The 17,971-nt window shown below is 38.2% G+C and overlaps 1 protein-coding gene across 2 annotated transcripts in view; it reads left to right on the top strand.

Moving 5' to 3' along the window:
• The window catches only part of Sf3b1 (splicing factor 3b subunit 1), a 43,471-nt gene extending 27,440 nt beyond the window's left edge, over positions 1-16,031 (top strand). For both annotated transcript variants that reach the window (XM_027396897.1, XM_027396898.2), the window contains 15 exons: positions 73-174; positions 1,595-1,774; positions 2,912-2,998; positions 3,093-3,363; positions 3,635-3,780; positions 3,884-4,030; positions 4,174-4,299; positions 5,527-5,748; positions 6,177-6,359; positions 6,491-6,602; positions 8,054-8,174; positions 8,478-8,609; positions 11,640-11,912; positions 13,337-13,553; positions 15,554-16,031. In XM_027396897.1, the coding sequence (XP_027252698.1) occupies positions 73-174; positions 1,595-1,774; positions 2,912-2,998; positions 3,093-3,363; positions 3,635-3,780; positions 3,884-4,030; positions 4,174-4,299; positions 5,527-5,748; positions 6,177-6,359; positions 6,491-6,602; positions 8,054-8,174; positions 8,478-8,609; positions 11,640-11,912; positions 13,337-13,553; positions 15,554-15,712 (2,478 nt within the window). In that variant the 3' untranslated portion in view covers positions 15,713-16,031. The remainder of the gene's footprint in view (positions 1-72; positions 175-1,594; positions 1,775-2,911; positions 2,999-3,092; positions 3,364-3,634; positions 3,781-3,883; positions 4,031-4,173; positions 4,300-5,526; positions 5,749-6,176; positions 6,360-6,490; positions 6,603-8,053; positions 8,175-8,477; positions 8,610-11,639; positions 11,913-13,336; positions 13,554-15,553) is intronic.
• The last annotated feature ends 1,940 nt before the right edge of the window (positions 16,032-17,971 follow it).

Raw genomic sequence — 17,971 nt, 5'->3', positions numbered from 1 at the left:
AGAAATAAAGTATTATTCTTTGTTTGGGAGTTACAAATCACTGTCTTGATCCACCTTTACATTTTATTATAGGTTGATGTTGATGAATCCACACTTAGTCCAGAAGAACAGAAGGAGAGAAAGATAATGAAGTTGCTTTTAAAGATTAAGAATGGTACACCTCCAATGAGAAAGGTAAGTTCTGTTTTTATTGTTTTTTGAAACAGGTTCTCTGCATAGTCCTGATTTTCTGGGAACTCACTGTGCAGACCAGGCTGGCCTGGAACCTATAGAAATCACCTGCCATTCTGGCTTTCAAGTGCTGCAATTAAAGGTGTATGCCACCTTTAATAAACAATAATAGAGGTGTGTGCCACATCTGACTCCCTAGTTCCAGCCCATAAAATTGTTTATTTATTTTTGATTTTTCCAGGCAGAGTTTAGTTTCTCTGTAGCTTTGGAGCCTGTCCTGTAACTAGCTGTGTAGATCAGATTGGCCTCGAACTGACAGATATTGCCTGCCTCCGGAGTGCTGGGATTAAAGGTGCATGCTGGTGCACGCCTTTAATCCCAACACTCCGGAGGCAGAGGCAGGCCTGGTCTCCAGAGTGAGTGCCAGGATAGGCTCCAAAGCTACACAGAGAAACCCTGTCTCCAAAAACAAAAACAAACAAAAAGACACTCTGTTCTGGTTACTGTTTTTGTTTTTTTATGTGGTCTCTGATACATTGCCTTAAGCTTGATCAGGCAGGCCACTCTTATTCTGGAGTGGCTGCTTGGGATTACAGACTTTGGCTCTAGACTCAGTGATTGAATTATTTTTATCAAAGGATTTTTTTTGTTCTGATAAGGACATGAGGATGTTAAATTCTTTTTGTCCTTGACAACTTGAAAGTGCTTAGAAATAGAGGTGGATTAGTGGAAATTATGTGAGTTCTATTAGCACCAAATGTGGTTTGACTATAGAAGGCTCTTCAGGCTCAGCCAAGATATATGGTATACACTTATGTGGTTCTATAGCTCTACTAAATTATCTTTTCAAAAAACATGAGCATGTATACAGGGTGATAACTTGCAGGAATCAGTCGTTTCTTTTCATGAAGTGAGTTCTGGGGATTGAATTCAGATGATCGTCAGGCTTAGTAGCCAGTACCCTTTGTCCTCTGAGGAATGTTACAAGCCCTATAAATTACCCTTTTTTCTTTTATTTAGTGTATACATGCATGAGTTTGCGTGTGCAGTCAGGCAGGTGGATGCATACTTCAGAGTAAACAGAGAGGTCAGAGGACAGCTTTTGGAAGTTGGTGCTTTCCTTCCATTGTCTAGATCCCAGGGTTTGAAGTGGGTGTCATTGAACTTGGTGATAAGCTCCTTTTTACCTCTTAGCCATCTCACCTGCCACTAAATTAATTACCTTTTTTGAATGAGCTGATAACATTAAACTTGAGTCATGTGAGTTTAAACATTAAAACAATTTTGACAAATGAATTCTTACTACTATATGTAAATTGCCTGCATAAGTATACATTAAAATATTCCTGTTGAAACTTGCCCCATATGAATGCTTGCTCATAAAAGAAAATTAATATTTTCATTTCCTTCTGCTTTTCCCCAGGCTGCCTTACGTCAGATTACTGATAAAGCTCGAGAATTTGGAGCTGGACCTTTGTTTAACCAGATTCTTCCTCTGTTGATGTCTCCTACGCTTGAGGATCAAGAACGTCATTTGCTTGTGAAAGTTATTGATAGAATATTGTATAAACTTGATGACTTAGTACGGCCATATGTGCACAAGGTTGGTTTGTTCCCCAAGTAGTGTTCAGTGGTTTAATTTTTATTTTGGGGGTTCTATTTTCCACTGTCTGGAATCTGGAAGTTCCCTCCTCCCCCAGGGTGGAGAGGCATTGTTTGAGATAGGTCTTTCTTTGTTGCCTTGTAGACCAGGCTGGCTTCTAAACTCACAGAGATCTACCTGACTCTGTCTCCTGAGTGCTTTTATCCATCACTGCCCAGATGTTCAATATTTTTAAATTTTCAATATAAAAAGTCAGGTTTATTTTACCAAATTGTCTTTGTATTTATAAAAACTTACTTTATGTATATGGATACTTTGCCTGCATTACTTGCATGCTTGTTGTCTTGGAAGCCAGAAGAGGGCATTGGAACCCCTGGGACTGGATTTACAGATATTGGATCCACTGGGACTGGATTTATAGATGTCTGAGTAACCATGTGGCTGCTGGGGATTGAACCTGGGTCCTCAAGAAGAGCAGCTAGTGTCTTTACTGCCAAGCCATCTCATCTCTTCAGCTCTTTTCCTTTTATTTTTAAAAGTTAAAAAACTTTAGTTGATTCTATACAAGCATAGTCTAGAAAATTTTACTATTTATAGTTTCCTTAGAGTTAATCAGTGTTGAATTAGTCTGTCCTGTGATCTTGTAGGGGTTTTGAGAAAGGGTCTCACCAAATTATTGAGGTTTGCCTTGTGTCTATGTATGTATGGATGTATGCTAACTCTAGTACAGGATGTGCTGCTGCCCAGGCAGTTCACAATTAGGTGGGTGTTTGCAAGGCATTCTCAGTGGTTTTAGATCCTGCCAAATTGACGATCAACAGTAATTATTACAACCACCGATCTCTTTTTTCCTTTCAGAAGCATCACATTTATAAATATAGGTATATGTAAATGGTTTTTGCTCTCTTTACTCTTGTAAGAATTAGAATAGGTATTTTATTTTGTATCAGAATAAAGAATCAATATTATGACTGCTTATATATTTCTAAATATAAAATGTTAGTTTATATTTAATTTTCACCTATATCTAGGGCTTGACAGTATGGAATTAAAATTCTTTAACCTACCCATCGGTTAACAAAGTTCCTTGATAACTGTAAGTTGGTGTGGAAACATAATTCCTTGTGTTTTTTTCAGATTCTTGTGGTTATCGAGCCATTGCTGATTGATGAAGATTACTATGCTAGAGTGGAAGGCCGAGAGATTATTTCTAATTTGGCAAAGGTATTCACATTAAGTTCCTAGAAGAGGAAGTTTGTCTTTTGATGTGTGGAGGATTAATGGTATTAACTGAAGCTATTGTATCTTTTCTCTTTAGGCTGCTGGTCTGGCCACTATGATTTCTACCATGAGGCCTGATATAGATAACATGGATGAGTATGTCCGAAACACAACAGCTAGAGCTTTTGCTGTTGTAGCCTCTGCTCTGGGCATTCCTTCTCTGTTGCCCTTCTTAAAAGCTGTGTGCAAAAGCAAGAAGTCTTGGCAGGCGAGACACACTGGTATTAAGATTGTACAACAGATAGCTATTCTTATGGGCTGTGCTATCTTGCCACATCTCAGAAGTTTAGTTGAAATCATTGAACATGGTAAGTTTTATCTTTTATAGATCAGACTGTCCTGAATTTTTGTTTACTGTTTGGGATGTGGGGAATAACTGAAAGGGCTTCCCCATACAAATGCTTTATTTTTGAAATGGGGTTTATAATATTTTCTGTTAATAAACTGCTTTTGCTGAAATTTTATCTACTGTAACATTTCTCGCAGTTTGGATACAAGGTTAGATACAATGATAAAGTTTGGATTGTATTGTGAAAATTAGGTATTGGTGCCTGCTCACACCTGTGTTTGATTGTATAGGTCTTGTGGATGAACAGCAGAAAGTTCGGACCATCAGTGCTTTGGCCATTGCTGCTTTGGCTGAAGCAGCAACTCCTTACGGTATCGAATCTTTTGATTCTGTGCTCAAACCTCTATGGAAGGGTATCCGCCAACACAGAGGAAAGGTAAACCCACTCAATAGATTTTGGTTTTGTTACTGTTAATTAGGACAAGCTAAACTTAATTTACTGATGTGTGTGTATTTTTATACATTTTATTTTTAAATAGGGTTTAGCCGCTTTCTTAAAGGCCATTGGGTATCTTATTCCTCTTATGGATGCAGAATATGCCAACTACTATACTAGAGAAGTGATGTTAATCCTTATTCGAGAATTCCAGTCTCCAGATGAAGAAATGAAGAAAATTGTATTGAAGGTAATTAGTTGTTCCAGCTTATGGGTACATGTTTGTTTTCATAATGTGTATGTTTTGGAAGTTTAAAGGGGCCTTTATAATATTAAAAAACCACAAACTTACGTTGTGTTCTGTCAGTGTTACGTTTATTTTTTACCTTTTAGGTAGTGAAACAGTGCTGTGGAACAGATGGTGTAGAAGCAAACTACATTAAAACAGAGATTCTTCCTCCTTTCTTTAAACACTTCTGGCAACACAGAATGGCTTTGGATAGAAGAAATTATCGACAGGTAACCTTTTATTAAAGTTTGAGTCTCAAAAATCTTTGACTAGTTTTCTACTTACCTAGAATGCATATTACATACTATAATTTGCTTTGACTATCTGAAAATTTATATGTGCTTTATTTACTGTGACAGGAGATAGACTTTTTAAGCCCATTCATTCATTCATTCATTCATTCATTCATTCATTCATTATTCTTTTTTGAGGCCGTGTAGCCTGGAAATTGCTATGTAGACCTCAAACTCCCCAGATCCATCTGCTTCTTATAAGTGCTGAGATTAAAGGTGTGCTCTACTATGCCTGGCTGCTTTTTTGCCTTTTTAAATTTTTTTTTTTCTGAAAAACATGCATTTAATGTAAAATTCCCATGAAACTAGTGCATTTAAAATTTTTAAATGTTTATTTTTCATGTGTGTGGTATGGGTGTTTTGTCAATGTGTATATCTCTGCATCATTTGGTGTGTCTCAGGCCTTCAGAGGTCAGGTCATTGGATCTCCTGCTGTTGGAGTTACAGACAGCCTGAGCCAGATGTCTCCTGATATTGGAATTATAGACATTTGTAAACTACTTTGTGGGTGTTGGGTCTTCTGGAAGAAAAACCAGTACTCTTAAGTGCTGAGGTCTTTCTCAGCCCAGTGCCCAGGGCATTAACAAAGACATGCACCCTGTCTCCCTCAGCTTGTACTTGTGTTTAAATTACATTTAGTCATGGTGTGTGCATGTCCTCCAGTGCATGCATGTTGTGGAGTAAAAGGGCAGCTGGCTGGAGTCCCCTCTTTGAGTTGGATTATGGGGATCAAACTCATTGTCAGGTGTGACAGCAAGTTGAACCCTCTCTACATCCCATTTTTTCCTTTTGAGACAAAATTTCACTTTGCAGCATAGGCTGGTTTCACTCATATTCTTGGTCCTTCTGCCTCAGCCTCCCAGCTCACCAGTAATAAACTATGAGCCAATGTTTTTGTCTGGTAGATTGAGGATTTCTCCATTTTGCTGAGACACAAGTATAATTTTCTTAAGAGTTATTTTTGTTTTGGAGATAGAATCTCATGTTTCTTAGGCTGGCCTGGACCTTGCTAAATAGCCAGACTGGCATTGAACTTCGAAGGTCTGCCTCAGCTTTTTGAGTGCTAGGATTCTAAGCAGGAGCCACCCACCATGTTCTGACTGCTCTGACTGTGAAAGTTGGAAAAGTAATAGATTTAAAAGGGTTTTGTGTTTGTCTTTTTAGTTAGTTGATACGACTGTGGAGTTGGCAAACAAAGTAGGAGCAGCAGAAATTATATCTAGGATTGTGGATGATCTGAAAGATGAAGCTGAACAGTACAGGAAAATGGTGATGGAAACAATTGAGAAAATTATGGGCAACCTAGGTGCAGCAGATATTGATCATAAACTTGAAGAACAATTGATTGATGGTATTCTGTATGCTTTCCAAGAACAGACTACAGAGGTAATGGCAACTAATCATTTATTTCTAGTTTCTACATTTTATTTTGTGTGCATGTGTGTGGGTGAAAATTAGAGGCAGCTTTCCGGAATCAGTTCTCTCTTTCCACCATGTGTTCCCTTGGAGTCAGGCTTGGGGGCAGCCATCACGATGGTCATCATAGCTAACTATTGTGCCACATTGCAGTTGACTCTTGCATATGTAGAAAACTTACTTTAAAAGCAGGTATCACTTAAAAGTAATTTAAGTTTTAGCATTTTCAGTACCAGTTTCTTTTACCTCAGATTTTTGGATTTGATTTAAAAACAACAGCATGTTTGGGTGGTTGGTAAAGATTGAATGTTATTTAATCAACTTTCAGTTAAAACTAAATTTTGTATTTTTAGTGATTTTTGTTTTTTAAATATTGTAACTTAGCTTTTCTCTTTTAGGATTCTGTAATGTTGAATGGCTTTGGCACAGTAGTTAATGCTCTTGGCAAACGAGTCAAACCATACTTGCCTCAGATCTGTGGTACAGTTTTGTGGCGTTTAAATAACAAGTCAGCAAAAGTTCGACAACAAGCAGCCGACTTGATTTCCAGAACTGCTGTTGTTATGAAGACTTGTCAAGAGGTAATCTATTCTACCAGGTTTATACATACATACATACATACATACATACATACATACATACATACATACATACAGCAGGTTTAATTTGTTTAATGGAGAAAATATTGTTTTAAATCATTCTTTCATTACAGGAAAAACTGATGGGGCACTTGGGTGTGGTACTGTATGAATATTTGGGTGAAGAATACCCTGAAGTATTGGGCAGCATTCTTGGAGCACTGAAGGCTATTGTAAATGTAATAGGTATGTGATTGCCTGACTGACTATGTTTAGATTTGGCTTTGTCATTTTCTTTGTATTTTGAAAGTAAAATATAAAGTCGTATTTAGGATTTTTTTTTTTTAAACACTTCAGGGTTGTCAGAGAATGTCATAAAAGTCCCTGTTGTCCATTTGTATTTTACTTGAAAACCTTAAAGGGGAAATTTAGGATATACTAGGTATGGAAATGGTTACTGGGAGAGAGGACCCTTCTAGAACTAGTGCATCAATTAGAAAAGTAATCCAGAATCTTCTGGAAGGGGAGGAGCAACCCTGAGGTTGTGATTTAATTTTAGAAATGTTCTTTATCTACTCAGACTTCTATGTTAAAGTATTTTGATAGGTTATTAGGATTTTTTGTTTGCTGTGAGTTCAAAGAAGAGGACAGCAAACTAGCCTGTCTTTTCACCATAAGTAAAGACACATCTATGTAACCATCTTGGGTATGGAGAGAGAACTTTTTATTTTTATTTTTTTTCAGGAAGTAATGAATGCAAAAACAAAGGCAATCCTGTGTTTAAAATCTCTTGTAGCTGGACAGTGGTGGCATATGACTTTCATCCCTAGCACTTGGAAGGCAGGCGGATCTCTGTGAATTAGAGGCCAGTCTGTTCTATAGAGCTGGATAGCCAAGGCTACACAGAGAAACCCTGTCTCAGAAAACAAAACAAGCCAAAAACCAACTCATTGTATTTAAACATAGTGTCTAAAGTAAGTCCATTAGGACTGAAAGGGTTGGAAAAAGGCCAAGAGTTCATAATACCTGACTGATTGATGATTAGATCTAAGAACAGTTGCATTTACATATGATCCCCAGGTTCAGCCCAGTCTTGTATACTTTAAAGATACTGACTTGCCAGCAGTCATTTAGACGCTTGTGGGTCTCTGGCTTTTCAGAGAGTTGTAAACCATATTATCTGGGAAACATGAGAAAAACGATGGAGAATCAGAACAAGCAGTTCTAGTTAGAGCCTCTGCTAGCATCCTCTTTTTCTCTCTCTTCATAGGTTTAAATACCATGCACATATGCCCTGCATTTCAGGGAGACTGGAGATCTGTTTTGTTTTACAGTTAGAGGGTATGGGGGCCTTTCTGATTTGATTTACATGTCCTCTTTTGCTTATATTGTTGTATTTGATCAGAACATAGGCTGTCCCCATATTTAAATGTCAGTGTACAAATAGCATTTCAAAACCAAATAAAACCTTTTTGTTGAGTAACCCTTATTCTTTAAATCACTGATTTCTTTCATTTCTATGTGTAATAGAAGCTATTGGTAGTTTAAAAAAAATTTAAGTCTAATTAGAATCTGGTGCTTTTATCCATAGATATAGCTCATGAGTTTATGTTTATACATTGCATTGCACAGTAAAAGGGAAAGTGAACAGAGGTTGCACTTGAGGTTTTAATAGTTCCTTGATTTCTGTCAAATAGGTATGCATAAGATGACACCACCAATTAAAGATCTCCTGCCTAGACTCACCCCCATCTTGAAGAACAGGCATGAAAAAGTACAGGAGAATTGTATCGATCTTGTTGGGCGCATTGCTGACAGGTAAGCAGATTATCCAACATCTTTTGTAAGTAGTAACATTCTCATACTTAGTTCAAGTAGGCAGTGTTTCTCTTTAGATTTAGCAGGTTTGTATTCATCAAGCAAGTTTTACTTAAAGTTGCTTACCTAAGTACATATGGTCAGGTTATCCAAAATCACTATTTTTAGGGAAATTTCACTTTGGCTGGTAATAAGAAGTAGCAGTTTAGTTTTGTTTTTTTTTCTTTGAGATGGGGTTTCTCTGTGCTTGGAACTCTGTAGACCAGGCTGGCAACTCATTTAATATTATTTTTTTTTAATTAGGGGAGCTGAATATGTATCTGCAAGAGAGTGGATGAGGATTTGCTTTGAGCTTTTAGAGCTCTTAAAAGCTCACAAAAAAGCTATTCGAAGAGCTACCGTCAACACTTTCGGTTATATTGCAAAGGCCATTGGGTGAGTATTTTCATTTTTTAGTAGGTTATAATAAACTCATTGTTGGAAAGTGTTTTCATGTAGACAAATCTTTTGAAGCATAGTTAAATCATTTCAAGAAAAAGCATTTCATTTAATCGATGAACTTTCCTTCCCATTTAAAAATACTTCTTTAAACTCTTAGTAGAACCAAAATAGATGGAATGCTTTAAAATTTCCCCTTCTGCAGTGTAGATATTTTTAGAGAGGGAAATAGTTCATTTTCAGTGTATATTCAGATTTTTGTTGGTGTTTTAGGATATTGCTGAATTTTTTTCTCCTTTTGAGACAGTGTCCTGGAACTATGTAGACCAGGCTGGTCTCAAACTCTGATCTTCCTCCCCAGTGCTGGGATTAAAATCATATTAAGAGCATGTGCCCCCATGCCTGGCTAGGATATTGCTTAAAATATTAAGGGATGAGTACTTCACATCTTTTAATCTCCCTGTTGTCCAATTATGGGCTTCTATTTTAATTGCTCTTAATGATAAAAAGAAGCTTCTCTGGGGCTGGAAAGATGGCTTAGCAGTTAAGAGCACTGGCTACTGTCCAGAGGAGCCAGCTTTGATTCCTAGCACCCACTTGCCTTACAATCCATGTCAGGGGATTTGATGCCTTCTACAGGCATGAACACATGCAGTGCAGGCACACCTGCAGGCAAAACACTCATACATACTAACAAACATACTTTAAAAAGTTTAAAGCTTCTCTGATAAGGGTTGAGAAATGGACGGACTTATGGGTATAAAGATGAAAACATAGGGGCAGTTTTATCATTGTCATTTAACATAATAAAGGACAGTTATATAACACCCCTAATCCTCAAGATGTGGTAATGGTTTTGGAAGAGTGGGATTTAAAGTGGGTAGTAGCCATCTGCAGCAAAAGAGCACTTGTACATGATGGTGTAGTTGCCCACATGAATTTACATCCGTTGTAACTGCAAGCACATGACCTGCACAAGGTCAAGCCAGCAAAACCACTGGCATGGATGAGGGAGGGGTTCATGAAGTCCCTGTCTGAGGAGCTGTTGCAATTGGTGACTGCTGGGGAGAGTCAGTTTTAAAAGATGTGACCTCTGGGAGGCTGTACATGCTTCTATAGCATGCTTAATAGCACCATGTAGACTTAGTGAATTTAACTATTTTCTTTAGATTCATTTTCTTTATGCCTATTGAGTGTTTTGCCTATATGTATATGCATGTATTGACACATGTACATGCCTAATGCCTTGTAGGGTGTTGGATCCCCTAGAGCTGAAGGTATAGATGGTTGTGAGTCACTGTGTGAGGGCTGGGAATCTATCTAACCTTGGTCCTCCAGTAGAATAGCTAGCGTTCTTAACCACTGAGCTGACTCTGTGAAAAGAGTACATAAGGTTGGGGAGGACTCATCGGGGAAGGGAGAGGTGGGAGAGGCATTAAAAAGAAAAGGGTGGGTTTGACAGAAACTCATTATTATGCCTGTGTGAAATTCTTGATACGAAGGGATTTTTTTGTATATTAAACTTACTTTAAATCTTTCTTTGTTTTTGGCATTTAATTTTTTTTTTTATGTATATAAGTGCTTTGCCTGCACACATGTCTGTATGCCACTTGTTATCCTGGTACCCTTAGAGACTGGAAGATAGTATTAGATTCATTGGAACTTGGAGTTAGAGAAGGTTGTTAGCTGCCATGTGGGAGCTGGGAATCATACCCAGGTCCTCTGGAAGAGCAGCCAGCGCTCTTAACTGTGATCTCATCTACCCATTCAACTCCTCTTTTACATATTTTTCCTTTTTTTCTTATTTTTCCTCAGGGTGTAGGGGATGGGGTGGGGCAGAGTCTCACTGTGTAGTTCCTGCCTGGCCTTGAACTCAAGAGATTAGTGTATTCTGTCTTCTGTTGCTGAGATTAAAGGTGTGGGCCAATGTACAGTATTTATATGTAATTCATATCTTAATGCTAACTTCATGTGTTTTTAAAACACATTGTTCCAAGGTTACTCCAGATTTCATCTGCCTTATTAATTCCCTTATGGTTATTTGCTGCTTCATCAGAACCCAACTGAGAGAAGAAGTTAATTGTAGACAATGAAACTATGAATGTGCCATTTTCCAGTGTTCTAGCAAGGTTTAGCTGTAACCTTGACACAGATCAGATTGGCCTGTGACCATGTTGATAAGTAATTGTCTTGATTTTTGACATATGTGGGAGGTCCTGTCTCCTTGTGGGTGGTGCCATCTTTGAGAGTGTGTCTTGGACTATATAAGAAAGTAAGTTGGTCATGATCCTAGGAGCAAGCCAGTAAGCAACATTCCTCCGTGGTTTGTGCTTGACTTCCTACCTGACTTCTCTCAGTGATGGACTATGACCTGGACATGGAAGCTGAAGCAAACTCTTTTTTTCCACAAGTTTTGGTGAGAGTGCTTTCTCACAGGAGCTAAGAGGAAACATTTACTAGAAAATGCTTTGGGAAACAATAGAGAAGATGTAGAGTTAGGTGTTGCTACCTTCAGGGTAGCTACTATGTAAACTTGGTTAGCTACAGTGTGTCTCTGAGCTTTAGCAAAGGAAATTTGTAAAAGCTTGGTGGAGGCAGCCAGAGCTAGGCAAGGAGACCCTGCCCAACATAAACATGGGAGGGGGGCTAATGAGGACAATGAGGAACAGATTTTATGTGTTTTAGCACGGGAGTCCAGAATTTTGGATATTCTTGTTTTGGATAGTCTGCCTGTCTTTGAATTTCACCATTTACATTTCTTTATATTTCAAAAAGTTTAAAGAGTAAAAATTATATTTGAAAATGAGTCCGCCTGAATTAACATTAAGAAAAATCTGACAATTTGTATGAAGCTATTAAAAAAAAACTTACAATTACCTCATTTCCTCCTTCCCTGTATGAAGGTTAGTCAAAAGCTACACTCCTAGTGATGAGAAAAGCACTGCATTTTATCAGAAAGGTTTTCTTTTCTCTGAGAACAAGTTTAATAAGTAATAATTTGCTGACATATTTCTTGTTTCTTTTCAGCCCTCATGATGTACTGGCAACACTTTTAAACAACCTCAAAGTTCAGGAAAGGCAGAACAGAGTTTGCACTACTGTAGCAATTGCCATTGTTGCTGAAACATGCTCACCCTTCACAGTACTCCCTGCCTTAATGAATGAATACAGAGTTCCTGAACTTAATGTGCAGAATGGAGTGTTAAAGTCACTCTCCTTCTTGTTTGAGTATATTGGTGAGATGGGAAAAGACTACATCTATGCTGTAACGCCTTTACTTGAGGATGCATTAATGGATAGGTAAGTACTAAAACTAAATGCAGAAAAATAATTAACAGTTGTTTGCTAGAGTTTATTAAGAGGACTTTTAAAAATGAACTGTTAAAGAAGAAACATTATGGATTATTTCACATAAGAGGTATAATTTCCTACTTCAATATTTGTTGTAGTGAGTTAGTCTCCTATGTGTTAAGCTAAATAGGTTTTGATTCACTATTTTTAAAACAATGCAGGGTGGGGGATAAAAGCTGAACATGAGTTAATCTTTGTGGCCTTTAGTTTTGTTTTTGAGACAATGCCTCAGGTCACTCAGGGAACTTAAACTTAGTTCTTCCTATACCTCCAGAATGTTGGAATTACAGCCATGTACCACCATGCTTTTGTTTGGCCCTGTGTATGAGCTCCATCCTCAGGGGATCATCTTTTATTGCCATAGCCATAGTCTTTCCTATGCAGGTCCCCAATGTTCAGATGGCAGCCATTAGTTTACAGACACTACTTTTGAGCAACTTGGTAAGAGTCCTGCGACATTTTAGTCTTTAGGTTGAGGTAAAGAATTAATTGTGTCTGACAAGATCACTAAGGGAGGCTCACATAGTTTCAGTGGCTCCTTAAGTTTTCAGCTGGTTACATTTGTGTACCGAATAAAGTTAGTCACTAAACTGGCCACCTTGAGCCTTTAACCTCTACTACTACAGAGATTAATGCAAGAGGATTGAAAATTCTGTCTCACTGCACAATAGATGACTGCACTATCTCAAAATAAAATTTTGAAAATTGGGTGAGGTTGTAGTTTAGTGGTACAGTATACTCCTCTCATGTATGAGGCACTAGATTCATTCAGTCCTCAGTATATCCAAAGTCACTCACTGACCTGCATTAAAGGTCAATTTAAACTGACTTAGTGTGGTACCAGAAAGTATAGGTGTAAGACAGATTAGTAATCACAGTCTGTAGAAGCCTGCCTTTCTGGGACCAAACAAAATAGCAGTAAATCCTCTTGCTTTTCTCTTACACTGCTTCTTCATGAGGCATGCCTGAACATTACAACTATTGAGAAGTGTGACTTGCGGTTAAAAGTTGAGTTCTGATCTGGAGGAATTTAAAAATTTTTGTTGTTGTTTTTGTTTTTCAAGAGAGTACCCTGGGTTGTCTTGGAACTCATTTTGTAGACCAGGCTGGCTGAAGGTGGGAATCAAGGAGTTCATTAGACCCAAGATAAATGACAAATGGGTGTTTTATTGGGGAACAACTTACACAGAAAATAGTAAAGAACCACCTCAGCTCTCCTGTTCATATTTAAAGTTACAGAGTTTAAAAAGGAGATGTTGACTGTTAATCACTTATGAGAATTAGATGTTGAGTAGTAATTTAGTTCCTAATGTGCAGATGAATGTTTCTTATAAAATTAGGACTAACTTAGAGACTTTTCCCCTCCATTACAGGGACCTTGTACACAGACAGACAGCTAGTGCAGTGGTACAACACATGTCACTTGGTGTGTATGGATTTGGCTGTGAAGATTCTCTGAATCACTTATTGAACTATGTATGGCCTAATGTGTTTGAGACATCTCCACATGTAATCCAGGCAGTTATGGGAGCTCTGGAGGGCCTGAGAGTTGCCATTGGACCATGCAGAATGTTGCAGTATTGCTTACAGGTAGGTTAAATGTGTGTTTTTTTTGGGTGTGTGTGTGGGGTGTTTGTTGTTTTTATGCAAGATCACTTAAAAAGTTAGTTTATTATGTTAGAGTCAGTCACTACCTAATTGAAGGAGACCCATGTTACTATAAACCTTTCCGCTGCCCACCTGAGTCCCACTGCCACATGGGTGGCCAAAATTGGGCACTTTCTGCCAAGCCGCCTGAATTCCGCCTGCCGGCTTAGGGCCCCAAATAACATACACACAGACTTAAATTAGTTTTCAGTGCTGCTGGCCAATTGACTAGGATTTCTTATACTAGCTCAGTGTTACATGCTCAGTCTTATATGCTATCTCAGTCCTCTTCCCAGGATCACCTGACATTTCTGTAGAGAAGAGGAGGAGGAAGAGCAAGAGAAAAGGGAATGATTTCCTTCTTTTCCTTGCTTATATATGAGTCTGCTATGTCATTTCCTGCCTATATCACAAGACTTCTTTTTACTACATTTCCCAGAATCCTCCTCAACTCCTAGTCCCTACCTAACTTGCTGCCTCATTGGCCAAACAGTGCTTTATTCAGCAATCAATAAGATAAACATACACAGGACATTCCCTATCAGACCCCTGCACAGTGGGGTTCCCTCCTGGACCCTGGCTTAGGCACAAACCACACCCAAACACCTGTCTTCACAGAGAGATCCTTTATTAAGCTGTTAATGTCTGCTTTCTTATTCAGGCAGAAAAATAACAAATGATCTTGCAGGCGGTTTTGTTGTTGTTTTGTTTTTCGAGACAAAATTAACTGCCTGGCTATCCTGGAACTGGCTGTGAAGACCAGTCTGGCCTTGACTCAGATATCCACTTGCCTCCTGAGTGCTGGAATTAAAGCTTGCGCCATTGTCCAGTATCGGGTGTCATATTTTAAAAAATACTTTTTATGTGGTGTTTTGCCTGCATGCATTTATGTCTCTGTAAGGGTGTCCGAAGCCCTGGAACAGGAGTTAAGTTGTAAAGTGACATGTGGGTGCTGGGAATTGAACTCAGGTCCTTTGGAAATACTCTTAACCCCTGAGCCATCTCTTCAGCCCAGCAGGTATAATTTTTAAAAAGGAGAGGTCTGTGTTAGAATGGACTAGGTTGAGGTGGTGTTTTTTGTTTTTTTAAAGATTTTTATTTATTATGTATACAGTCTTGTGCCTGCATGCCAGCAGAGGGCACAAGATCTCATTCAGGGTGGTCGTGAGCCACCATGTTGCTGGGAATTGAACTCAGGACCTCTGGAACAACAGTCAGTGCTCTTAACCGCTGAGCCATCTCTCCAGCCTGAGGTGGTGTGTTTTGATTGGGCATGTTAATTAAGTGAGCCAAAATGGGGCTTTTGATTGTTGAACTTTAATACTTTGATAGCTGGACCTTGGTGATCTGCCTCAGGAGGAGGGAGTGGCCAAATAAGGGAATAGACTTTGGAGACTAGTTTTAGGAATGGGATGTGAGAGAAAGGAAGGTTTGCCAGAGCCATGTTGGAGTGGACTGGTGTCCTTCACTAATTACCACGTGGGAGACAGATCTGTATTGAGATTGGAATTAGATTTTGTGTTTACTTGTCACCATTTTGTGCAGTTTCTAGATTGTTTTCTTCCCTTTTCAAAGAAAGTACTTGTTTATTTTTTTGAGACAGGGCCTCGCTATGTAGCTCTGGTTGGCCTGAAACTCACTATGTGGATCAAGCTGGCCTTGAACGCCTAAATAGATCCACCTGCTTCTGCCTCCCAGACTGTTAGGATTAAAGGTGTGTCCCATCATGCCAGCTAAAATGAAATATTTCAGCATGGGCAGTGGTGGCAATCAGGGGACAGAGGCAGGCAGATCTCTGTGAGTTCGAATCCAGCCTGGTCTACAAGAGCTAGTTCCAGGACAGCCTCCAAAGCCACACAGAAAACCAAAGGGGAAAAAAAAATCATATTAAAGTTATATATATTCTTGAAAATAGAAGTAACTCTATCTTTTAATTATTCTAGGGTCTGTTTCACCCAGCTCGGAAAGTCAGAGATGTGTATTGGAAAATTTACAACTCCATCTACATTGGCTCCCAGGATGCTCTCATAGCACATTACCCAAGAATCTACAATGATGATAAGAACACCTATATTCGTTATGAACTTGACTATATCTTGTAATTTTATTTTGTGTCTAATACACAGCTGTTTCACACCTTAAACTTGCTTTGATCTGATGATATAAACTTGTAAAACATTGCAGATCAGTATAGAGCTGGTCATAGAGGAGGGGGTAGAAATCCAGTAGCATGATTTTTAAATAACTTTTGTTTTTGACGTTAAACAGTAAATGCCAGTAGTGACCAAGGACACAGTGATTACACACACTATACTGGAGGGATGTCATTTTTTATTCATCTTTATGAAGATTTAGAATTCATTCCTTGTGTTTAAAGGGAATGTTTAATTGAGAAATAAACATTCATGTACAAAATGCTAATTTGTGTGTGTTTTTTGGATATAACTTGTAAAATGCAGAACTTTGGTAAAGTATTGGTTTGTGTAGAATAAGTGGCTTTATTTCATTTTCTGTCACTAGTTTATTATGGAACATAGTTAGCAGAACACAGACTATAAAGTGATGGCCTCTTTGTCAAAAGTCCCTTGTTTTGTTGATGAAGAGAGTACTTTTGGGGTGCTCCCCTCAATGTAGCATAATCATTCCATCACCATAGAAAAGTAGCACTTTTACTGAACTGTCTGAATATTGTTTTGTGCTTACATAGCACCTTTCACCTCTTGATTTCTCAAAATGCTTTATGAACGGGCATAAAGGATGTATTTTAAATCATGTCCAACTCTTGATGGGCCTGTGTTTAGAAAGGGGAAAAGCTGTCTATACTTAGAACTGTGTTCTTCCTGTTGGGGGTGATACTGTCTAAGGAATGCTAATATAGTAACAGTCCCTGGACTTTTGTGGTACGCCACTAAATAGTTTATTCAGTAAGCAGCTATTAAATACCTGCTGCATGCTAGCCGCTGTCCTTAGATGCAGGAGCTGCAGAGGTGCATGTGACCTGGTGTTTGCCTTTTGAAACCAGTATCATGGAAGGGGGCATGCTCAGAGTCCTTATGTACCAGAATGCTGTGCAATGGCAGAAGCAAAAATGCCTAGCTGCTTAGTTTGTATGTAGCAGTCAGATAATACATTGGTTTAAGGGTGTACCATAAGCCAAAAATGCCCCTTCAGTTCTAAAAGAGCCAAGCATTAAGACTCCACTCTGATGTTTTGAGGCAACAAATGAATCCGTTTTCTTTCATTTTATGCCTCAAATTTCTTGTTTTTAAACTTTTTCTACTCTCACTGTTTTGTCTCTCTGTTTGTACTTCTGTGGATTCTTAAGGGAAATAAATTCTGCCATCAGTATGACTAACATATGATTCTGCTACTCAAGCTTCTAGGAGCACTAGGCAGTTTGTGCTCCTATTAACAAATCTCTGGTGGAAGCTTAGATGAGAAACAGGTTCTGCTTTGCTTTTATAAAATTGATAATGTTCCCAGGCAGGACACTGCTCCTTGTTCCTTGTGTGTGATCTGACTTCTGGACAGTGTGTATCATTGTGTAGGAAAATCAAAACAAATTCCCAAATCACTTCCTGTTCTTAGTAATTTTCTAGCCATGCCCTATGCACTTTTAAATATTACTGTTTTGTATAGTTGATTTCAAATAACCCTTGATAATAATTAATCTTGAATACAGTTCTCAAAGTTAAAATTTGATTTTTAAAACATTCTTGGGAAAATTTTATTGTATTGTCAGTTAAAATACTTAGCTTAAGTTTGTTGAGCTCCTTGCTATTTGTGGAAAATAAGCTTTGCAGTAGAAATACAGATGAGAGAAGACTGCTTACCCCTTGAGTGACATTTTGCTGATGGAGGTAATTTAAGGATTGATAAGGGGGAAATGCTAAAGGCTGTGATCTCAAGATTTTGACCAAATAGACTCAAAGATTTGTGGATTGTTAAATGCTCTTATTAATAAGGAAAGCATTTTGTGATGAACCCTTGTGAAAGATGTTATGTGAAGTTTTAACTATTCTCAAAGACCTTTAGCACTTTGTTTTGATGTTTCTTAAAGCAAAACTTAGGCAGGAAGAATTGTTCTTAAGGGAACAGAGGGTGGGGTTTTTTTCTGAGCTTTTTTCCCCCTGTGGGCCATTGCCCTCTGGAATTAATTTCTTTGGCTGGTTTTTTTTTTTATATATATATATTGTATTTTTAAAATTTGTTGTATGGTGCCCTGTGAGCATCATGTACCACCAGATAAATAAAATTTATTATATCTAAAGTCTTAGTATATCACTTCTTAATCTTAGTTGACTCTGTATGGTAGTGTACTGTGTATGCTTGGTTGTGGTTTGCCATTGTTTGTATAGAAC

The sequence above is a fragment of the Cricetulus griseus genome, chromosome 2, assembly GCF_003668045.3.
Source record: "Cricetulus griseus strain 17A/GY chromosome 2, alternate assembly CriGri-PICRH-1.0, whole genome shotgun sequence".
Classification (NCBI taxonomy): domain Eukaryota; kingdom Metazoa; phylum Chordata; class Mammalia; order Rodentia; family Cricetidae; genus Cricetulus; species Cricetulus griseus.
The sequence above is the reverse complement of the archived record's forward strand: the minus strand, read 5'-3'. Positions and strand labels throughout refer to the sequence as shown.